Below are 25,274 nucleotides of genomic sequence, written 5' to 3' on the forward strand. Positions count from 1 at the left end.
AACTTGTTTACCATCGTAGTGACTTAAGAGTGGTCCAGACTAAAAACCAACGAACTCGCAGCAAAGACATGGTGCTAAAATTATGGACACGCGCTGAAGCTGATTACTAATAGTGAGACGGTAGAAAGCACGGTGTAATAATATAGATTTCGTGCTGAGAGAGATTTTCTACTTTATAGTTTATTTTTTTTATTTTCTTTGAGTTCCATTTCATTACTTCGTAGTATCAAGAAGACACTGATGGTGATCGTGATGACCATGATGATTTGACGCTGATACCAGTAACGAGTGAGCGTTGATGTGACGGGTCGAGAAGAGAGATAAAAAAGTGTGCATGCTGGACGATCAGCTCTAGACTGTCAGGAGGCCTGAATTCGACATCATGGATTCTCATCAGCTTGTTGAGACCGCGTCTCAGAACAGCCAGGACATAACCATTCAGCAAAAACCAGCCAGCAGCACCCCGAGACACAGCATCGACGCCATCCTCGGACTTGCTGGACGGAAAAGGACCGCGCAGGATATGGAGGAGGGATCGAGGGAGCAGGAAAATAACGGTACCTTGTCAATTGACGCATCTTTCACTCTGCCTAACTTCCCGAAAACCCCACTGACCGTTGCTCTAAGGTCATAAGTCATAAGCATCGCGGGCTTACCGACGGCCGGCGTCGCGGCGCCACGCGACTTCCTTCTTCCTGCACCCCGCCTCTTCACCGGCAATGCGCGTCGTTCTTTCTCCACCCCTTAAACTCCCCAAAATCACTGCAGAAACGGATTACTGTTAGACCGGATGAAATGCCGCGCCGCGAGCACTCCGGGATCCCTCGGGATCTTGTTAGGCGAGGAACGAATTCTCCTGCAGCTCAGTCAATTCACTGGCTCTGGTTACTTTTAGCGGATACCTAACCTAACCCCCCCAACTCCAACCCCCAACCCCGTGTTTTTCGTCAATACGGTGTTTATCGATATCATAGAGTTACTATCAACGGGATTTGGTCCACCAATTTTCATCCCATTTGTTTTAGGGCTGATGAAAGTTTTCGCAGTTTTTAATTACGGAGGCGAATTTAATCGCGCTTTGATTTTTTAAACTGTTCATTATTGTAGGAGTAATTCTGAAATCACTGAATTTTCGATAAAAAGGAAGGGAGAGAGAGAGATTAGGTAGGAAATTCAACTAGGAAATGAATTTGAAATCATTAATTTCCCGATGAAAGATGCTTATCTAATAAATAAATAGAATGGATACAAGTACCTAAAGTCTCAACTGATGATAAACTGAAGGTTTAAACTCATTGTTTAATCGTTTTACAATTAGTTTTGTTCTCTTAAGCCATACGATTGAGATTATAGAATATATTCTTTACGCCTAATTGAAATATTTATAAAAACCATGTGACCAAATCACTTTTGTCAAATTTGTCTGCAAACTGGGTGTAGAAAAATTGAAATAAACCCTCTTTCCGCATCTCATCCGCGCATTGAATCGCATCAATGTTAATAAAACTACCTGGTGCGTAAAAAAATTCACCTAAACATGTTAGAAAACGAATTAAAATTATTCCAAAAATTTCTGTAAAGCATTTGGAAAATCGTTTTATTTACCATAATATTTAAAGTAATCACGTTCCATGCAAAGTCTCAAATTATTTGGTGAATAAATTTTGAAAAAGGAAGACACATGCTTTTTCAGGTACGTTTTTAACAAGGTAAAATTTTTTTTCTCCGTTCCCCTGGGAGAATAGACTCGTCAATAAAGCGAAGCAGCACCCTCGCCTCGCGGTGGAGGGTGTGGGGGTGGTTAAAGTGTGTAATAAAATTTGTGTGGGTATAAAGCAAACCCTGTAAACCCCGTGATCACGTACTTATTACACGCCAACCAGCAATCCATGCAGGGTGTGTAACCCCGTATGTATACCGTCTATGGTGTAGGAATCGTTAACGGCGTCGCGTCGCGTCGAGTCGAGTCGTGTCGCGTCGCCCGGTGGCGGCTGGTTACCTCGTCCATGGATATAGCGTGTAATTGAAAAATCGTTGCTATCAACGGATCTTTCGACCTGCCGAACAATTAGCCGACACGCGACTCACTGACTGACTGACTGACCGACTGACTGCCTCACTGACTGCTCTCAACGAACGCGAAGCGTTCCAAGCAACCCGTCTTTCCTTTTTTTTCAGCTTTTACATCATCACCGACACTCCAAAAGTAATATTGACTCGTCGAGTTTTTAAGACCAATCATTAACAACTCAACGAACCTTTTTGGATGGGGGTGAAAATTTCGAAGGGTTAATATTGCGAATTGACGATATATCGAAATTTTAAACATGTGAAAATGAAATAACGAGAGATTAATTGTTCGAAATCTTGATTTTGAAAGTGTCTCTGATCAGAATGACTACTAACCAGTGACTCGAGATTTCGAAAAATTCATCTCTCGTTATTTGATTTTTACTTGTTTGAAATTTTGATGTATCGTCCATTCGCAATATTGAGTCGTTCAAGTTTTGACCCCAGCTACCATTTTTTTTTTACAACAGATTTCGAAGATTTTTTAATACTGGGAATAACGTTTATTCATTTCAACGATTTCGAAAAGTTTCATTCGACATACGGACATGGCATAATTTTTTTTTTTTTCATTTATAACTAGTATGTTTGACAAAATAGCAAAAAAACAAATAAACAGGATCACAAAAATGTACATTTCTTAGAACTCGTCGTTTTTTTTCTCAAAAATCTTCGTCCACGTTTACAAACTTCGGAACTACGGTTAAAATAAAGTCGTGAAAAAAAAGTCGCTAAATTTTCTTGCGAAGTTGAAAAAGTGATATGAAAAAAAATATTTCTCTTGTCACGCGTGACGACAATTCGTTTGTATATCTATATAACTTATACGGGGGTTGAAACCCGCGACCGCTGTATGCTCCTGCAGCCGGAACCTTGCATTCATTACTGATACGTAACCGGAAACGGAGTAAAAAGTATGTAAATTAATTGTAACGAAATGAAAGACTTCCAAGCATACAATCGCATACAAGCGTCTCGGAGTTTATTATTGTTAATCGTACTTTGATATTTATGTACATTCATACATCTGGGTAAAAAATATTCGTTTCGATTACGATCCTTTTTTTTTCCTTCCGGGGAGTTAATTTTTGATTTTTCACATTTTTATTCAAGTTCATGAATGAATTTCGTTTTCATATTTTCATTTCTCCTTTTCCTCTTCTATTACTTGCGGAATATCAAGAATTCACAGTTCAATAAATTTTGTAACGCGTCTTTATTTCATTCTTTAGGCATAAATTGTCGGTATAATTTATTTAAAATAGCTCGCAAAAGTGACACCGCATTAACCTGTGAATAGCTATTTAAGTTAATTATTCTCGCTGCTGCGGTTTTCTTCTGCCAGTCACCGCGTCTTCCGCGAGCGTGATTAGAAATTAATTATTAATCAAGAGAAAAACGAAATCATAAATTCTGCACCGTAATACAGCTCGCAGCCGTTTTAATAACATTGATAAATTTCTTACTGCACTTGTTTTACCGAGTAAATTTTTTTTTCCTTGCCACTTGTTTTTCGGAAAACCTTGAATTCAGGACTGTTCAGGATTTCTCTCGGTATTTTCGAATTTTTATTTGGTCGTTTTTTCCTTCTTCTTCTTCTTCTTCTTCTTCTTCTTCTTTTGTTACGACGAAAATTACGGATAGTTTTTGTACACCTGCATTGAAAGACCAGTGAGTGGGTATCCAACAGGCGTCTGTGATAATTGCCTTTTAATTGTCCGCATGGTTAATTAGCTTTGAAAGTTTGTAGTTGTGTTTAGAATTAAGAAGGACAGACGGGAAAAAATAAGGAGATGATGATATAGACGGGCTGACGCGGTGGCGTGGGTAAAAACGAGGAGTTGAAAAAAACTGCCTGGTGGTTAACTAAGACTCAATCTTGTACGACTAATCGAATTACCATTAATTATGATAATCAACGCGCCAAGGTGGAACGAGAGAAAAAAGAAACAAGATTGTTTTTCATTTTTTCTTCTTCTAATCTTCCTTTACATAAAGAACGAGGAAAAAAGACGACCCGTCGACGTTGGTGTACGTAAAAATACAAGAAGATGGGCGAAGAGGCTAAAAAGAAAACGAAAAAATGCTCGTCCAAGGACCAAGGAGCGGAGAGAGGAGAAAATAAAGATGGAAACGTAAAGAAGGCAAAACGTAATAACCGCATTTATCCTCGAGCCAATAAACGCGTGTACAATGCGCGTATGTAATATGTGATTTATAAATAAAAGCATGAGATTGGAAAAACGAAGATTCAAGATGAAAGAAGAAGAAGAAGGAGAAGTGAGAGAAGTAGGAAAAAAGTAAGGAAGAATAAAAAACGGGCGAAAAAAAGAAAACACGTTCTTAAGCCTGTCGCTTCTTAAGAGCTGCTACTAATGGACCGAGGAACCTTTTTTCCGTTGTTGTTTTTTTTCTCCCTCCTTCCCTCCCTCCTCTTCTTCCTCTTCCATCCACGGTTTTTTCCTTTCCTTTTCTTCAATCTTGAAACTGGCTGTCGAACGCCAACGCGAGCAACGATCAGCCCGGTAATCGGTATTTAACAAGAAATACGCGCGAGTTTCTTGGCGATATTACAAGCAATTAGCGACGATGGTTGTATCAGAGTGACGGAATTTCGTACGGCAATTCAATAAAAATTACCTGCCATTCGTGTTTTTTGAATAAGGAATAATTTTTAATAAGGCAATCGGTGTACCGAAGGGTTCAACAGTCTATACTTATTCACATCTCCTAGTCACCCGGTCATTTGGGGTTGTCGAAACCTCCAACCCTCGCCTCGTTACCGACCACCTCAAACCTATGGGTATCAACAAAAAAGGGCAACAATGAATCATACTTAATTAGAACGATAACGACTGAAATTAAGCACACAGGACTCGCGGTTCGCACGATATCTGCTAATTCAAAGTCCGCTTGTACCTGTGTAAATATCATACTTTCCATCTCTCGAGGGCTTGAAAACTTGATACGACCATAACCCGTATCACGGACCGGAGAAAGGGGACGTAATGAAAGCGGAGAAAAGTAAAACACAAGACGTAAAAACGGAAATAACCACGTTGGATACACACACAAGCATGCCGTAGCGCGATGGCGGTGATAAAGCCACGGTTCTGGCTGCAACTAACTACGAACAATTGACTGTCGTAAAAGACTGCAATTCTGTCTGTATTCGGAGGGGTGAAAATGCGATTGGTTCCTGGTACCCGGCACTTGCACCGAGTGTCTAACTTGTGGTAAAACGTCAAGCCGCCTGTAATCGTGTCGTTGCAATCTCACCTCGCACGATTCTCATCCTCCTAATTGACTCCTATGGCTCCCATTCGTAGCACGTGGTTCAGGATGAGTAAAAAACGACGAACATGAATTGAGAAAACTAGACCATTTGCAGCAGATCAATAGGAGTCACACGTAATGCGTATAACTCGTAATACGATTCGACACCATGCCGGTGACTGTCTAGTCGGCACTTACGTGAGCTGAAAAACATCGCGAGTAACCCAACGAGTCAGTCGCTCACTCTGTACAGTGTGTAGGCAGGTACCTGGCCAGAAACAAATGGGGCTAAAATTACAGGTAATTGGACAAACCTGGGCTCGCAGTGTCACGCGATATACTCCGACAGGCGACGATGATCAGCTTTTGTAAGTCCTGGGTACACCTTGTTCGAAAAAACCGTCCAATCAGTTTCCTGACCCTTGTGTGATGCGCTGACTTTGCCATCGATAATGAGGAATTCGTTGGATTTCTGCCAAACTGATTAACAGATTTATCCATGGGTTTCACTGATGACACACTCCTTGGAAGGTTCATCTGATCATCTCTGCATAACGACGGAAGGTTGAGCGTTTATTGAGTGAATGAAGTGGAGAACTGAAAACCAAGCCGGAGGGAATATGTGGGAAACACGCAGTTAGGGCTTATCGAAGCGTCAATATTAATCGCAGCAATTATCAACCAATTGCTAATGGCTTTGCGATTTACACTAATTCAAATACGTATACCTACCACGCCAGTCTCTCGGTCCCTAGCTCGATACACCCCTTCGCACCCCGGTGTCGTGTTCCTAATTATCGATTAGAACAATCTGCATCCATAACCGTACGCGCGGATTCCATGTACACGTGGACCATCCATATCCATTTGGAATGCTCGGATCGTGAATTGAAGTCACTGCAGAGCAGCGAGTCTCGAAAGAAGAGGATGCACGTGTGCATGGAGTACGTCGAGGTTGTGGACGTGGATGTCCGCCTGTCCATGGAAAGAAGACAAATTTAGTAATCCTCTTTGGCCCTCTTTGGTCGGCTAGCTAAGCCCTCTGTGTCACGGCTTGTTCTTTTTATTTCTGATGGACCTTTTTTTCGCTCCTTCCTCTCTGATCCTACGATCGTCTCGACTCGGTCTCTTCTTCCTGTCCTCCCACGCCACTCAGGGAAATTAGATTGCGGATTAAGTGACGACTGGGCGATCGACAGCCACGCGAAGGGATGGCGGCGACTGCACGACTGGATGATTGGAAGTAAGAAGTAGTCGTGATAAAACTACTTGCCGAGAAGTAAACGAGGTTGAATAGTTTCTCCGGTTTAGAGACGAGGAATCGCGTTCTTCACTGTCGCTGCTAGGCTACACGCTAGTCTTGAGCTTCAAGTTTTGCGTCAATTAGTAACGGTAATTACCGCGAGCGGCGGTAGATAGTTTGCTTTTTGTTGATCGTTGACGAAGCTGTAATTAATAAGCTGCCAGCCAAGTTTAATCCGGTTAACTCGCTAGCGTTCAAACTCGTTATATTTCAGGCACATCCCTTCCCTCTTCCTTCATTCCCCTCTTCCTTCCTTCCTTCATACCTCTATCCCCCGTACCTATCACGAATTAACGCTCGGCATTCACGAATTATATACGTGATGTGTATGCATGCATCGATGTACACCAACACAACTACCGATGCGAACGTAAACTGACGCGTACACTTCGGTGCACGGATTAAGTTGTCACAGCGTCGAAGATCCGAGAAAGATGCGAGGAAAAAATATTACCGTCAATTTCAAGTGAAACTGTGAATTTAACGTTTCATCGTAATCGTAAACCATAAACGGTTTAAGTTTTTCAATTACAAATTGTTGAAGCCAATTATACGTTTTCAGCTCCTGCCATCAATCCTAAAATCGATCCTTGAAACGCGAAACAACTCTTCGATATTGAAAGAAGCATCGAAAAATCGCTAGAGTCTAAAATCAATCAGACAGAGAGTTTTCGTTCAATGGCTACTGAAAAGTTTATCCAATAATTCAGGGCCAAGACAGTTATGAAGGTACGTGAAGCTATCGAGTTTAAAACTGGCGACACCTTGCAGACCAAGAACGTTGGTAAGAATCTACGGGTTCAAGACGTGCATAAAGCAATATGTACGAAAGGAGATCACGGACGTCGATAACCCATTAGAGTTGTTTATCGAATTATCGTTTTTGCCTCGGCAAGAGATGCTGGTCGACCAATCCAGTCAGTCAGTCAGTTCAGTACGGTTCGACGAGTGTTTCGGTCCTCCTTTTTCCCTTCAGAAAATGTATCTTTATTTTATTTGGCCCTCAATAGCCGACTTCTATAGGAATATACCGCGGAGATTGAGTCGTCTGAAAACGGTCATGGTGCCGAGGCATCGTCATCGTCATCATCATGATCGAAGGAACGGCAGCAAGCAAGGAAGCATGGCAGCAGCGACTGGTAAATTTATCAGAGATCAGTGTTGGCCCATTAGAGTCACTGCCCACTGCCCACTGGAAGTCGAAGCGCTGGTTCGTCTCTCCGTCCATTAAGTTATCTATTCGTGTCAATCTCTTAAGTAGCTAGAGACCGAACTAGAGGCCCTTTATAACTGAGATACAGATCACGTGCGGTGGGCTCGCGGACCTCGAGTTTCGGCACATCTCAGGAGGAGGAGTGGAAGAAGTGGAGGAAGAACAAGAACAAGACCAAGAAGAAAAGGCTGCAACATTTTCTCGTCGCGTTGAACCACGAAGAGAGGAATGGAGAAGGGGTTGAAGGTCCGAAATATGGTTACACAGCTCTTCGTATAGTCGAGCTGACGTTGTATCCGGCGCTTGGTTGCCTGCCTGCCGGGATGGATACCGTTCGTGGGTATAGATTGTTGTTGGTAATTAAGTCGCATAGTGACACGTCAATCAGAACGTGAGCCGAGGTTATTAGGCCGTTGATTAACAAGCCTGTCTATACGTATACTGTTGGTTCGGCTAGATCCTGCGCACGGTGATCCGTGCTTGCATGTCTGTGTGACCGGGCTCAGCAACCACACTCCATCCGTTTAGTCCGTAGACGCGCCAACCTCGGCTGGATACAGTCGCCCGTAAGCAACCCTATTATCTCCACCACAAGTGGATGTAATGCAGTATAAAGCCCGCCCCGAGAACATTAATTACCAGGCTAATAAGCTGGCGAACACCATCTTATATACATCGAACCAATCCGACGTCGTGGGATCGGATCTACGATTCAACTCACCGCTCTCTGCTTGTCTGTTCCTTATGTTCATCACTTTACCGGTGAACTTGAGTAAGGATCTTCTGACCAGCCTTCACTTCCGTGATCACTTTATTTTCCGGGAGCTGAAAACAGTCGGGAGGAAAGCGAAGGATGTGAAAGCTTTGTTCTTGGAAACAGCTTCTTCCGCTTTGATATTATCCGTTATTATTGTATCCCGAATCTTGACATCAACTTAATGACAATCTGTTCAAGACGCAAAGTCTGGCTTAAACTCAGACTTCATTTGGTACCTCGTTTCACTTTCAGGAGAGAACAGTTGCAATTCGACGGGCGGTGGAAGCGACGAGGAATTGGGGACCGGATGCGGATCTGACGACCTAACTGGAAGTAGTGGCAAGAAAAAGCATCGGCGCAACAGGACGACCTTCACAACCTTCCAGCTACACGAACTCGAAAGAGCTTTTGAGAAGTCTCACTACCCGGACGTCTACTCGAGAGAGGACCTGGCGATGAAGGTCAATCTGCCGGAGGTCCGGGTTCAGGTAAGAGGTCTTTCCTTATAACCAATCTCATCATTCCTCCTACCTGGACGGTTTATCATAGGCAGAAATCGAGTTGTGCAAATCGTGATCACCGAATCCATACCCACCCATTTCACTTGTCTCATAGCCACAGTAGTAGTTCGAAGCATTATGTGCGGTAGAATTGGAATGGAAATATTTTTTTGCGTGTAGACGCCGTTCGCAGTTTTTACAATATACAGAGGTATATCCGGTTTCGTTTAAAGTCACGAAAGCCATTTCAGGGGAACGAATTATTCGTTCTCGTTTTAAAAGTTGGACAAGCTCTGCGAAGCAGGATCGTATCAAGTATAATTGGAACCTGTGACTGAACTATTGCGCTTTTTATGCCAGACATTAGAGTCCAGTTACGCAGATCATCGCGACTCGGGACATGAAAATCGGTTGGTGTGTGTTTTATTCTTTCGTCAAGAGATCAACCGACTGTAGAAATAGTACCCACGTCGAGCTGCGTGATTGTGAGCAATGCGTTTGGGACTCGGGGACAGAGAAAGAGAGAGAGAGAGGGAGAGAGGAAAACGAGATAGGTAAATGTCAAACTAAGCTATTACGTTAAGCACCGTTTTTCGGCGGGTGCGTGACACGTAAGGATTTACCATTGATTTATTTCACCGCATAACACAGAGAAGTACCGATACCCTGAAGAGTGGTTCGTTCCCCATGGATGAAAATACACATGTGTAGTTTGGTTATTTTTTCATTGTTATTCTTGTTTTTTTTCAACTTATAGTTGGTGAATCGCGAGCCACACGCGTTGGTTTGTGATACATCAAACTCTATTTTAAGATTTGTGTATGCACACGTAGGATGCACGTTTATCTATCGTCTCGTTCACCATTTGTCATATAACTAATTTTATTCTCTTCGATGTCCATCTCGAATTTAGTTTCCTTCTCTCTAAACAATTCATCGTGTTATCGGTGAAAACGTTTCGAAATCTGGTATTTCGGAAGATCAAGCGTTTCAAGTGTCTCAAATAAAGCAGTGCATCAATGTAATCGTTAAACCGACAATAAAGTTGTTAAAGCTCGTCCCTCCAACCACATTATTTATCCATACGTGAAAACCATGGCAAGAAAAAATTGGCCAAAGCAATATATTTTAATTTCATCTACTGACATTTGCGATTGGAAACCGGTGTCGATGAGCCCATGTTGATATTTTTTTCGTCTCCGCTCGTATTCGAAGAGCTGATACAGTAAACGGTAAAGTTCGTTGAACCAGTATGAAACCATCCGTGGAACGAAACGATCGACGAATATAAAATCGGTTGTGTAAAATCTTGTGACATTGTGTTTCTGATGCATGCGGTGACTATGGTGTTCATCAAAGAATCTGTTTGAGTACATTCTTACTTCATTGTAACGACAAGTTGATGCAAAACTGAAAAGTGTCAAGAAGAAGAATCTTAGAATAGTTTCTTTTGATCTTGATCATCTAGTTTATATCATATCTTCGACAATCGCGTTGAAGATTGATTAATTACTCATATCTAATCTGTTCTCATCTAATTCTAAGTCAGAATCTCGTCCGTCTGGTCCTTGGTTAATTAACGAGTGAGCGTAGTGCGGAATGACATTATTTCTCCACCGCAAGACACAGTGCGGATGTGTTCGACGGTCGGGACTAGCTGCATGTAAGCAAAGCCGAGGCGATGCCGGTGTTTCCGTGCTGGCAATCAGGGTTGGGATCACCGGGCGGGCGCAACGGGGGCGACGTATTAAACTAAATTAAATTAATTATGTGCGTGACAACGATAAAAGCAAGCAAGCAAGCAAGCAAGCAAGCAAGCAAGCAGCAGTCGCGTGCTACAAGGCATCGATTAGCCGACCGAACGCGGCGCGGAGAGGCCGCAACACAGTCGCCAGAATCTGCACCTACCTTTGCCGCTTTGCACGGTATATTATGTAGGTAGGTAGGTAGGTAGGTAGGTATCAGGTATGTACGCTGGGTTTTAACCCGTGTAAACCCCTAACAAATCCAATATTCTCAATATCGCGTTGCCGCCGCGGCTCAGCCGAGCAGTCAATTAAAAATAATGAGATCAGAATACGTGTGCGGTATTCACGTATGTATTATGCGTATAGATATAACAACGTAGGTACCAACGTACGCCTGTCTGTCTGTCTTTCGACAAATTGCCCTTCTCCTCCGTCTGGAGTAATAGGCTTACCGCAGGCTTATTGTTAGTTACCTACTGGCGCATGGATGTACCTAGGTAGATTGTGTGGGTGGAAAAAAGAAGGAGGCAGGATTGACAATAATTGTAAAACTGTTGTTTAGTGTTCGAGTTTAAGCTCCGCAATCTAGAGGAAGAAATGAGAAAAAAAACGTACGTATACGATATGCCTATACATTAGGGTGGCGCAAAAAAACCGACGATTTTTTTTTTTTTTTTTTTTTTTTTTTTGTGCCTCGTGTGACAAAATGTTAGTTTTTGATGTATTAAGAGCCCACTTCAAAGGACAGCTCAAAAAAAAAAATTTTTTAAGAGGTCGCTCCAAATTTTTCAAAATGTCAAAAATCGTCAAAAAAAAAAAAAGTCAGTTTTTTTGCGCCACTCTACTATACATGTATACTTATACGTAGATACATACGTGCTCTAACTCGTGCATCTGTTTTTAAACGCAATTTAAAATTTTTAATTACTAAACCGACTCGATTAGTTTGTTAGGGAAACTTTTTTACCCCTCTTTTAATCCCCCGCGTTTTTTGCTTTTTTTCGTTCTTTTTCTTGTTTCTTTTTTTGTCTCCTTCAATTGCCTTAAATTGTCTCTCGCTCGATTCCACTGTAGTAGGTACAGTTGTTTTACGGAAAAATTGCATCGTGTGGTAGGAGGGATAGTAGAGAAGTTATATATATAGCGAATTATTATTTTTTTTTTTCTTCACGTTTTTCCGTTACCGCAGTTCGGAATATAAGTACAGAATTTTGGGAAATTTGTCGCGCTTAAATTGAGACAGTCGTAATAACGTTTAGTTATAGGTAAAAAGCGTGTATTAACGAGTCTCGCTTTCACGGCGATCAATGCGTAACAAGCCAATAATGGTAATTTAACTCTGAAATAAAACTAAGTGCCATTTCCTTTCTGTTTTACAAGGGTGAAAGCAACCCTTGCCACGATCTATTATATTACGAGCCAAGTTTCCCCATATTGCCCGTACTCACGCGATATTGTACCCAGCTGTAACCCGGGCGATTCGAACCAATGGAAAAGAAATACGGTAACGGGGGAACGAAGCTTAAAAAAACAAAACAAAAAAAAAAAAAACATTAAAAAAAAGACTCGCTTGGCTGTTTTTGTGGTTTTATTTTTGTTTGTTACTTCTTTTCTCTTCTTGTATCAAGGTAAGTTAACTTGAACCTGAACACATTCATTTTTATTAAATTCAAGTCATTTTTAACTAATAAAGTAATTGATCGCTAACTACTCTTGAATGAATATTTTGGTATTTTTGGACGGGGGTCAACATTTTTCTAAAGTCGTTTAATTTGAGATTGGTTTTTATTGACACCTAATATGTGCGTAAAATTGAGTTAGTAAAAAGTGCGGATGCGTCAAAAAAAAGCTCTAGTGTGTAAAATTGAGAATATCAGCTAAGCGCGTGCGCCAGAGCGTCGTTTTACCGCATCGTTCGGAAATGGGACACTTTACGCACAAACCCAACTTTCTAAGTATATGTTGGACAAAAAAAAAACTGATTTTGAGGAAAAACCAATTCCAAAGCCTCGAGAATCTAGTTACTTTTATTCCGTTCCAAACACAATCAATCTGTTCTGTTTCTTCGACGTTCTGCGTAATCAATCGCGCTTCAAATGATGAAATCGCTGAATCGCCCCCCCCTCTACCCTTTTCGTCTATCACTTTTGAATTTCTCTTTTTCCCTCAGTCTCTTCTTCTCTACCGATGTATATATATATATATATATATCGGAAATTGTTTTCGACGCTAGACGATCGTCGAAGCAGGTATAATAGTTTATAGCTACATACGTAGCACATAACTACCTGTATACAATCGGGGTGTAGATTGAATTGAGTGTGGCGAGCGCGGAGACTGCTGAGTAAATGGAAAAACGTCAAATGAGAGGATGAAAAAACAAAACAACAAAAGTAAAAAAAAAAAAAGGAAACTAGGGAAAAAATGGAGGAAAAAAAACTGACGAATTGGAAATCTAAAAACGAGGTTTTGATTGATTTTTCGCGGTGAGTCGACTAATTTCGATGCAGATAGATTGGCCACGATGGAAACACCGCGCTGCTACACAACCCCCTCGCGGCCGGAAGTCGATTCCAGAACGCGGCTCGTCCTGCAATTGCCAATTGGCTAAAATTGCAAAAGACTCCAATTTGATTATACCTGCATGCATACCGGCATGCTATACTGCCTCTGACGTCTCGTGGGCTGTTTTCATTAGCGAGGCGAAATCATTATTAACCACGTCAGCAGAAATCGGTGCAATATACCTCCAGGGTAGGTACGATAAATTATTATTTGAAAAACGTCAAATACGTATTCGCTCGAGAAGCCATTATATAATTCTTAATCAAATTAGCTACTACGTTGTTGTTGTTATTATTATTATCAAGTTTTCACGATTATACGACAAAAATCATTCGAGAAGCTTAACGATCGCTCGTTAGTCTCTTCGTTGTTTTCGTTGATAATATGAACGCGATTGTACAACCAGCTTCTGAATAATTATCGGAGATTTTTCAAACGAGCCGAAATCTCTACGATCGTATTACAGTATCATAGAAATTACCCTGAACAGCAGCGCAACGTCGCGTCGTCGCTGAGCAGCCCGAACGAAGGGCACCCTTCATATTGTTGATATTGTTTACCTCGAGGTCGTCGTGGCAACCCGAACCGCACACACGTGCATCCATCGCCTGAACGGCCTGAACCTAAACTTACCTAACCCCTTGTATAACAGTTCGGATGTGCAACGGAGCTCCGAAAGACCTCACCCCATTGCTCCTGTCCACTGAAGCCGAGACATCACGCCGTTTATTATACCCAACGTTTAATTCGCTTTTATTCCAGTCAAATCGCGATTATTATGGCTCGCCTGACAGCCGTTTTCCGCACGGAACAAACGCCGGACACGTATACAATCTTATGTATATACTTGTATACACATATCGTACGTCTAGTTGTTTTAAACACACTAACGTTCCATCATGGTGCAGGTGAGAGACGGCCGCCGACCGACGTCCCAGACACGCACTGTCAGTTCCCTTCAAGGGTTGTTACGATGGTGCAACGAATATATGACCACTTTAAAAAAGCGCTGGTTTAACTTCGCTTTGACGAATCGAAATCTGCGGCTTCCGCGTGGTAACGGCGTCATTGAATTTCAAGAAATTCCAATTCTTCGATTACGATTTCAAACTAGATTATCTAAAAGCCGTTTTATAAGATTTATCTAAGATTCGCTCCTAATGGACGTTACGATTGATTCGTAGTAATAATTTTTTTGATTTTTGAGTTCAAACCTCAAAGTGCTAAATATAAAAATGATTTTCTTTTGATCGGTAGGCGATATCCGGCAGCTTTTTGCAAATAGTTGCATCACACATGGCTCATGCTGTTGTTTTTCCAACCCTCTGAGGAGTGAACACGAGTAATAACTCAAGTCGCGTATGCATTCTTCCATGTCTGTATAGGCCCGAGGAGTTGGTATTAATGTGTTTGTTCGTGGGATGTTGAGGCTATACGTATAATCGTAAAATATTGCTCTACGTGGGGATTGGAGTGGAGAAAGACGCCGGTGAGAACTTTTGCAGTGGGTCCAGCAGCTATCGCGCGTCACCAAACATAAATCAAATTAATCCCGCGACATAATCGAATGCCCGGAAATAGTTGGGTTTGGTTCTGGTTACTGTATGTATGTATTATACATACATCACGTTATGAGGTGTCGCAAACATGTCTTTAGTTCCATGAATAAACACTCGCTGTCTATAGCCAGCTGAAGAGTATCGAATTGGTGACTTTCCAATCGCGGTTCGTAGTTTTCGGTGAAGTTGCCAGGTTCATCCACCAGCGGTGAAGCCCACACTTGAAGAACACCTCCCAACAACGACGTGTCGTGGAACTGGCATCTCACACTCGTGTGTCAAGTAGTAAGTGTGCAGGACGAGAAAAGGCTGGATTGAGATGGAATTTTCCGGATCGCGAACGGATGTATAAGGACCGAAGAAGACGTCGAGTCGGGATCCCTATTACCATTATTGCCGGTTGGGTTTCCGTGATCCCCGGGCCGATTATTTCCCTCTTTTTCCGTCACCCAGACATCCGTCTCTCTCGCTCTCTCGCTCTCTCATTGGGGAAATGGCGACGCGCCGACAACTCGGAGCTGCAGAAACGCCGGATCGTTTTTCTCCTGGGCGTGATGTTTTCACCCGGAAAATAAGATAATGGCTTTGCGAGCCGCGAGAACCGAGGGCGGCTAGGGTGAGAAATAGCAAAGACCGTGGGACTCCCCGCACCTGTATCCCCGCTCTCACTCAACCATACCAACCGTCTCTGCCCTCCAGATCTGAACCTTATGCTCTGCACTTCGGGCTGAGTATCAGCGAAATTTCCGTGCAAGCCAGGAAACGGTTCTGATATTATAATTTCCACCCTCATTATTCGAAGTACCACAAGGTCCACTACTTGAGGCCTTATGGCATCATACAGGACACCCTTCATCATTTGTTTTCATGTTCACACATTTTCACGTGGTCATAAGATTATCCAAACGCACGAATCTCCTGATGAGAGTATCGATAATAAAGTGCACATTACTGATACCTGGTTAGACCAAAATTCCATCTCATCGTTAGAACTAAGATTCTTCTTCCTATGGAAAATCCCTTCCATGTGATATGTGGCACTGAAAATTGATCAAATCAATCAATGCCAAACATCTGTTGAGTTTAAGTTGTTATTACAGTTGCATGAACTCCTTTTGTCGCTGAAGTGTCAAGTGCTCGTGACCATTTGGTGCCTGTCTTTACACGAGCAATGACTCACATTCTGGCGTTGTTTTCATGTTTCATCGGAAGCTTGACACTTCAGTTGCATCGATGTGTTGAAATTTCGGTCGAATTACTTTTTCGGAAAAGTGATGGTTATCGGAGAATCGTCTGTTCAACTACTACAGACCTGACACAGTTCGTCTTCAACTCGAATCCATCCTGATGAAGTAATTGAAATAGCTGGTACTCGGAAGGAGTGTGTTGGGGAATATAAATGGAGAGAAAAATCTATGGGTGTGTATGTGAGTGTAAATGTAGAATCGGTTGAAAATTAGCTGTCCATCGTCCGGCTGCCAGTGCCTCACCGGGCGGTAAGCTGTCTGTGGCTCAATTAGTTACCCCGTTTAGAGCTTGTCTCGGGTTATCCGGTTGCCGCTCGGTTCTCCCCGTGTTGGGAATGGGCTGTTTAAGGAACCTCGCGGTTCGCCGCCCTGGCCGGCTAGCCACTCTCCCTCCCTTCGAGCATCAATCATGTCGTCGGCAACCCTTTTCCCGAACCCTGACGTACGCTGCTGTAGGCAGGCTCCGGCTCACCACCACCACCACTCGGAGACTCATTCAGACCAAAGTGTTGTGCTCAAACACAAAAACACTTCATTTGCTGGATTAGCTGTTAACCACAGTGGCGTGGATGCCTCGGACCCTCCAACCACCCTGAAGCAAATGAACCGTCGCGTCGCCTGGGTTCTTCGTTGATAAATAAATTATCACCATGCTCGCGCTTTTTCGAGAACGTTGTAGTCGCAGAAACGTCACTTTCTGTTTGTAGAAATGCTTGTCTTGGAACTTTGACTGTGAAGATGTCGACCCCAAGATGGAACAACTTACTTTTAAATTGGGAAGAACCGATCGTCGAGTGAAAACTTTAGTTTATTTCGTGGTTCTTCGAATGCTTTGAACAAGTGTTGGTCTCGAAGAGTTCTTTGGTTGCTTCGTAGCTCGTGTCTTGGAATTGATCGACGGCACCTGCATAGTGGTATTGCTAATTTCTCACGATGAATAAATATTTCTCGACAAAAGATCATAATACCGGAGCGATTAGTGAAATATATTTGTACAAGAGGTAGAGGCACATGGCTGTAACGACGAACCTAACTCAGAGTATAATATTCGAAATTCGAACGGCGCTTTGTCGGCGGTTTATCAAAACCAAGTATAGTGGTATAATCCTAGATGTAATTGACAATTAGCTGGCGGTCCTTATAATCAAATTACGGATGGCCATTGTCGGTGTTCAGGTACAAACGTATTCAGTTCCTCTCCGCCAGAGATACGCAACCGCTCTTGGTCTTCTTGTCGGCGGCAGTAGTTTGGCGGTGATCGTGGGGTCTCTTTTAGCCCCTGACACGTCCTAATATCGTGTTACCAGCCGCTGCCGCCGTGATCCGAGCTGCACGCCGGGTTTCGTATATACAGAGATGCAAAATGCAACTCAAATGAACCGAACCGAACTCAACTCAACTCAACTCAACTCAACTCAACTCTGGTAGAGGCTAGAGATCTCTTTCAAAGGGGGCGCGCCGGCAAAGGAAAATATATCCGTTTCAAAGTTTGAAGTCTCGAGTGGGTATTGTGATCCCCCAAAAACTACCCATACAGAGCTTCGGGGATGAGAAGAAGAGAAGAGCCGAGCGGATTAGTAACGCTAAACTCCGACTGGAGTAGGAGGTACCTACTTTGTCGATCCCAGCTAGAGTAAGACGATCAGGAGGGGCAACGACGAAGAGAACGCGCGAGACTCTAAGTCTACATTCATACTCTATGCACATCGAGTTCTCCAATTTCTAGCCATCAATTCTCCTGCAATTTTTCTAGTCATTACAAGTCTTTTTCACACTATTCTCAAGACCATCTCGAAACTGCATAATATTTCTAGATTACAGCTTATACAGTGAGCTTTGGTATTCGATTTCTAAAAAAATGTGATATTGAATTTTTAAGAAGAGAATACGCGGGAGATTCACGCGTCACGTTATGGTCTACATTTGTGCCGGTGGTTTTGTGGGGGTGACGAGGTCACCGTAGAGAATCGTGCGCGCGTTTGAACTATGCTAGGTTGAAAACAATAGCTGGTCCCTGATGCGACGGGATTATTGTGGCCCGAGTTCCTCACAGGGTATAAATTAATGCCATTTAATTTGGCAAATTAGCCGTATGGCCTCGTAGGTAGGTATTTTGACAGTGCTAAGCGGCATTGTTCCCTTATGACGAGCAAGAAAAAAAAAAAAAAAATGAAAAAAAAATGTTCATTAAAATAATAATAATACCGCCTGCTTTGTTGAGACGAGGTCGTATGAGCTGCTGGATGCTTATAAATGTGCGGTTGATTTCTAAACCCTTATGTATATGTATGCATACATACCTACGTGTATGGCAATATGTCCGCATGTCGTAATATGGGGTTAAAATTGGTACAAATCGTTGGTGAAACGGATTTTCCCTTCTCTTTTTCACCTATTCTGAGAATCACGAGATCAGAAGTATCCGAGTGCCTGCAATATAAGAAAAGGGACAGAGAGACAGAGAGAGAGAGAGAGAGAGAGAGAGAGAGAGAGAGAGCCGGCTAATAACTCGTAATAAAGCTCAGTGGACTCATATTAGTGTCAGCAGCACGCGACGGCACACAAAGGGAGGGCCGCCCTCGGCAAACAGCGCGACTTTTCATGATTATTAACTCGACGAGACACCCTGTAGCGGTCCGGGCTGCTGCCACGCCGAGCAGATACATGGGACCCTGAACCAGCGACGTCGCGACGCCCGGAGGCATTTCTCCTCGGGACGCCACACCCGCCCCTCCTTTCACCCCGTAGGCACGCGGCCTTTGGCTCCCGCTCACGACCCGGGAACCTAACGTCCTGGGAAACAAATTAATAGTTCGGTTCTGAAGGATATCTCAGATCTCGTGGGACGACGGAAGCCCTACGACGACGTTTCGCCCTACACGTTGCGCCAACTTCTGCACTTGACATCTTGGCCAACTACCGCCTCCAATCAGTGCAACAGCCACGCGTAATTCCGACTCAGCGTGAAGGCCGGATCCCTTCTGTAATGGGAACGCATCATCGAGCTAACCTGATGACCCGTCTACTGGGGATATCCAGATTCGATTTTACGCGAAATATTCGATGGTCTCAACGAGTATACGGTACACCGTGTCACCATTGGGCATCGTAACTTCTTGACTCGTGATAGGTCTTCGCTTTCAAATTTTCTGGATTTGGTTCACTTTGATACTTTCATGAATCAATTCGTACTTTAATTCCAATCATCCACTATACCTTGACCATTCTATTTCCTTTGGAAACTCAGCATTGTAGAGTGTGCTTTATAGTTGTCAACGATTGACCCCAGTCTCTAAAACCAAACGAGCATTACAAGTCACAAGTGAACCATGTGATGTGGGCTTCGAAGCACTGGTGTAACCGTTGCGATGTTCAACCTAGACATGCATCAAAGAACAAATGACATTGTCTGGTTTTGTTGACCAATTGCACCGGTTCGATTCGCAACCGATGCAGAAGAGCAGATCTGAAAACATGAACGCTTTGTTCAGACACGACTGCAGAGTAGAGCAGAGCAGAGCCGTCGTGTAATAAAACTGGCATATTACTATTGAAGCTATTGGAAGGACGTAGGTTATACAGTGACGTGTCGCAGAAGTTGTTTGTAGCACATTAGTATTGTATCGCGAGTTTGGTGTACTGTTAGGGGTGGCATGGGCCCCAAATCAAGCAGTGTATAAGGCTCCGTGGAAGGGGGTTCGAGGTGGTTTACGGCACGCTACGAGGAGCGAGTGGGGTCTATAGTGCGTACATACATAGAGTAGGGAGAAAGTTGAGAGGGTGAGACCGTAGGGCGTCAGAGTGTTTAAGGGTGATTACGAGCAATGACAGGGGCGGCTTTATTGGAGGAGAGTCGGCCCATCAGTGGTTCTCAAATCGGCTCGATTCGGGCATCTCGCTTTTCGAAAGTAAGGTAGGAGAGGGAAATTCGTTCGCCGGGGGCGTCGAACGACGTCCCTCGTACTCCGGTTATATTTTCTACGGTGAGAAGCTCTGTCGGGGATTGAATTTGCCCGACGGTTTGACGGGGCGTATAAAAAGCGCGGTGAATAATAGACCCGGTCGGGTTTTACCCCGCGGGCCCTGCAAACACGGACCCTTCCTCAATGTCCTGAATCTAGGCTTATTTCGAAACAACCCCCCTCCCTCCCCTCACTCATACCCCAAACTCCCGCTGCCTGCAGTAATCGACTTGTAATACACGCGACTAAGAAAACACTCGACTTCTATCTATCTATCTATCAGCGGTGGATAAACGAGTCGCTGTTGTTTTTTTTTCTATTTTTTCTTTTACCAAAAACTATTTCCAAAATTTTTGCATTCTTTTCACAAAAACTCTTTCGATTGATTACTTTTACCTACGAATAAGAAAAAGGTTGAAAAAAATAAAATAAAATAAGAACAAACAATCGTTTTGGAAAATCTACCGCAGTGTCAGAATACAGTTATTTTTTTTTTTTTTCTTGTATACATGTATGTTGCAGTTTTTGTATGTGGCGTGACAAAGTGGTCCGGTTCACACTTTCTCAACTCTTTTGCGGGCGCGAAAAAGAAAACGCGAGCGATACATCGTACAATGCCGGAAATCTTTTAATGCCCTGAGGGTTGGTAAGGGTGACAATGGAGGCACCCTGGCATGCGATCGCCCGGTACACGGGATATTATGCTGCACTCTGGATGGCGTTGGTAATACGGGTATACGTATATGATATATATGTATACATGTTGAATGCGAGCGTGTGTTGCATTACAGAGTATAAACGTGCCATTTACCGGCGGTAATCCTCGTGCGCGTTTCACTACGGATGAACCACCTTGGAGGTTAGGCTCTTCGACAATGCGATCGGTCTACCGTAATAATCAGAAAATGCAACGAAACTGATTCCTGACGCGATAGCATTGTCCACGCATTTTTCACAGTGTTTCTTTTACTTTCTCCTATACTGCGTTATGTTTCTCTTTCTCTCTCTCTCTCTCTCTCTCTCTCTCTCTCTCAGTTTTTGTGTCCCTAACGACAATGCAGTTAAACTTTTGTGTACCGGGTCACGTTCAAGTGGTCCTCCAACAGCTTCGCTCAGCTCGCCTATTTGTACACTATTCAATGACGAGCATGTGACAGATTTTATTTTCCGATTATTCTAAACCAGCTTGATGTGGCAATAATTTATAATTTGAAAATTTGTCAACAATCAATTGATGACAAAATTTTTTACATTTTAAACGAACTCAGGTATGCGCCTCACGGTCATTTAACGCTGTGGCATGAATACGAGTTGCGACAGCTGCTTGGTCACTCGCTAGATGTCGCTGAGTGCCAAGCGCGCTCTCGCTAGAAGAGTTTTCTCCAGATTTCATCCCATGAATCGCTGCTGGTGCTCTACGAAGCAAAGTGTGTCCGTTAAACTTTACGGTACTTGCGTTCTATATTGTAGTGCAAAATTTTTTTCTCTCGTTGTGCGAACGAGAAATGTTAAAACTGTGATATTTGACGGTGGTACTTTGGTGTCTAGATATCCGAAGCATCCCGTCTGCGCAAGAGAATTACCGAGTTGCGTCTCTCCGATCACGTTTCGCGAACGGTAATTATATCCCAGTATATATGTATAGAGAGAATTGGACCGAGTTTCTCGATGCTGTATAAGGATATGTATAGGTATACACTCTGGCTGGTAGGTATATCCTAATGAGTTTAAGCAAGAAATTAGGTTAAGCCGCGTTAGCCGTGTCATTCGTTTTCTTTATATTTCCTGAAATACACGTAACGACGAAGAGGGCAGACCGTCTTCTCTCCACCCTCCCTCCCTCCCTCACTCCCTCCATCCCGGGGGATGAAAATTCGCTTATTTTCTCATCATTTCAACGGGCCATCTTGCTGCAGTGTTCTTCTTCTCCTCTTCTTTTCTTTCCCCGCGTACCTTCTTGATCTTTTCTTCGACGGGGTGTCTTCTCCATCCCTCCTACAACGGCAGCCGCGCAGCGTGAAAGAAAATTGCTTCTCATCGCAACGAAATATCGGCCTGATGATGAGCCGCTAAGAATTCCTCAGCTTCGAAGGGAATTCAATTACCTTTTCCCTCTTCCTTCCTCCTCTTCCCCTCCTCCCTCCCTGCAGCCTCTCAATCCAAACACCGAGGGCAACGTCGCGTCGTTCTCGTTATCATCGAGACTCCCGGGTTTAACCGGTACTCGCATTGCCGTAAACACTTCCAGATAAATCTCGTTCATGGTACTCATTGCCTTTATCATCCACCCACCCCTTCATCGTTCGACGAAAAAGAACTTTTTGAAGTCAATTTTTATTGAGACGGATTGATTTTCGTACACGTCTAAAGTTGAGAAATCCTTTCGTGTGAAGAGTCTTTCTAACGTCTAATGCACAGCTCCGCGGAGAATAATTTAAACGTCGGTGTTTTAATCTTCGTGCATTATGTTATCATCAGCCGCATGTCTCTGCAACGCACTTAACGTTGCGAGAATAGCTTCTGAATTATTTATAAGCAACGAACTTATATCGATAGGGATCTACGACTGTTCTACCACTCACAGACCTCGTTACGATCAAGGCTCCATCTTGCGTTGCGCACTTTTTCATTTTAAGGTTTCACATTGTTTCTGGCGTTAGATTTTCTCTCTTTTCAAGACACACTAATTCGCATGGTTCTCATTTGCTAAATTGACCAATTTTAATAACTTCAATCAGAAACAGAGTGTTCCTTGGAGTAAAAAAAAAAAAAGGAAAATAAACGCCCTTGAGGTTGGAGAAATTGAACGATCGAAGACGTACAATAAATTTATCTCCGCGAATGTTCGGATCGTTTTTCTTCTGGCCGAAAAAAGATGAGCTGGGGTATTCTGGAAAGAGCGAAAGAGAAGAAGCAAGTTGAGGAAGAGGAAGCAGAAAAGGAGGATGAGGATGAGGAGGAGGAGGAGGCATCGTGGACGTCGCACCAGCCATCCTACAATAAAGAAGTAAAGATGGCCGCCTCCCCTTCCGCAGGGTCGACAGTCGACGGCTGCTCCTTGCCGCCCTTGTGCCCTACACGAAGGCTGTAAGCGTTGCCACTTACCTTCGGTCTCACCCCTCGAGCTTGTTACTCGCTCTTCAGTCGAATAAGAAAGGCGCGGGGCGACGAAGGAGAGAGAAAGAGAGAAGGGCTTCCTCCTCTCGCCCTCTCGATCGGCCGGCCCTTCGCGTGGCTTTCTTAAGGGCTATTCTAGGGGAGCCTGACAGCCCCGCCCAGACATCTCGCCCACAGCCACTTTCCGCACTTTCGTTCTGCACCCCGCGCCCCCACCGACCGACGACTCACCCCCAAATTCAATTTACAATTTTCTCTCTCTTTCACTCTATCGCTCTTTTTTCTCCTGCGCTTTCTCTGCTTGGTATATGTATATTTATAACGTTTTCCTGATCAGTCTCTCCTCGTTGCTCCCACATTCTAATGCCGGTGAAAATCTTTCTCATAGATTAACTGTTTCGAGATCGATGAAAATGTTTAATTAAATTTTTTGAAAATTCGGAGGAATATATTTCTTTTTTACGTAAAATTGGTATCGTTACAGTTTTGGTTTGAACATTTTTGGAATTAAAAGAAAAATTTTGTAAAAGTAACTATAACATTATATTCATTGTCATTGTAGCTGTCAAGAATATATTTTTCATCAATTATTTCGATGCTTCTTGTAATCAGGAATTGTTAAGCCCTGTTTCTTTACTCTTGATTCGCCATTGCTTATTTTTCATATCAAAATTGCAAGTGATTTCAATCCAACTTTGCATCATGCCTTTAACGATTACTTTTATAAATTCTATCTGATTTCATGTGATATTCACAGTGTGAAATGGCCTGAAATCACTTGAAATCTTTGCAAGTTTTACACCGTTTGAAATACATGAGTCTTTGAATTGTACAGAGCTAAAAAAAATAATCATATTTGGAATTGTCAGGGGACTTTTAATTTGGTCATGAAAAAAACTGACGACATCAGTTTTCCGTCATGGGACTTAGAAATTATTTTTTGAGGTAACAAGTCCACCTTTTCTCCTCGAGAAAACAAATTGGCTTCAACTGACTTTTTTTTATATATTATATTTTTCTTCAAATCGAATTAAATTTCAACCGAATATAAAGTTCATGAGCTGAAAGATTTTTAGGTCTTAGTAATTTTTTTTTCAAAAAATTTGTGGCCACCCTGTTATTGGCTTGTCTAAGGAGGGGGGGGGTTTGTAACCATTGATCGTTTAATCTTAAAAAATTTCAACGGACAAATCAAAGTATTAGAATCCCCGCCCATAAAAATTCCCAAATAATGCAACGAGCGAGGAGGAAATAACAGAGGGAGAGCCTGCAGGAGCTGGGGTTTGAAAAATGCGTGTGACGCGGTAATGACGATAATTATAAACCCCTGGGAAGTTGGCCGTATAATAAGGGATCAAGAATTCTTGCAGTGTTCAGATCGCTTTTAAGAAAAATGAGATAAGACCGTCAGCATGTGTGTAACATAAATGGGGGGCAAAAAAAGTTGCCGGGTATGAAATTGCGATCGAGTTATGTATGTGCGCATACTTAACTCACACGTCGAGTGTATTAGACAAAGTGTTACTCAACTGCTTATACTTATGCCGATATGGCGCATCTCCCTCTTAATCTATTCTGTTCCTACCTACCTGCAACAAATTGGCTTTGGGTGGGCCGCCTTGCTCACTAATGGAACTTTTTCTGTCCCGTCTTCTCCGCGATCCTGAAACAGCGTTTTGCTGGCGCACCAACGGAGCCAAAAACTTGGTTGTTCAAACCGCCAATTAGACACTCGTTGTCGATGATAAAATCTTCCGCAGGGAAATGGACGCGCCTGTATTATGGCGGCTACCAAATCATCGTCGCGTTTTTACGAGTCTGAATTAAGTGCGTTAATTGCTCTGTAGGGGATTATTCATGCTCGTTGAGTTTCACCGATGAATAATGAAATTCGCTCACAGTGGAATATTTTCAGTGTAATACCTACACACGGTTCAGTTATGGTTGGTTAGACAAT

At 43.0% G+C, this 25,274-nt stretch overlaps 1 protein-coding gene across 3 annotated transcripts in view; it reads left to right on the plus strand.

The window, feature by feature from the left end:
* The first annotated feature begins 257 nt into the window (after nucleotides 1-257).
* LOC124410902 (retinal homeobox protein Rx1-like) overlaps nucleotides 258-25,274 on the plus strand; it is a 30,219-nt gene continuing 5,202 nt past the window's right edge. For all 3 annotated transcript variants that reach the window (XR_006929632.1, XM_046889620.1, XM_046889621.1), the window contains exons 1-2: nucleotides 258-557; nucleotides 8,872-9,107. Coding sequence is in view for 2 of the 3 variants with exons in the window: in XM_046889620.1 (XP_046745576.1) it covers nucleotides 383-557; nucleotides 8,872-9,107 (411 nt within the window). In the remaining variant the exon portion in view is untranslated. The remainder of the gene's footprint in view (nucleotides 558-8,871; nucleotides 9,108-25,274) is intronic.

Source organism: Diprion similis, chromosome 10 (assembly GCF_021155765.1).
Source record: "Diprion similis isolate iyDipSimi1 chromosome 10, iyDipSimi1.1, whole genome shotgun sequence".
NCBI classification, from domain to species: domain Eukaryota; kingdom Metazoa; phylum Arthropoda; class Insecta; order Hymenoptera; family Diprionidae; genus Diprion; species Diprion similis.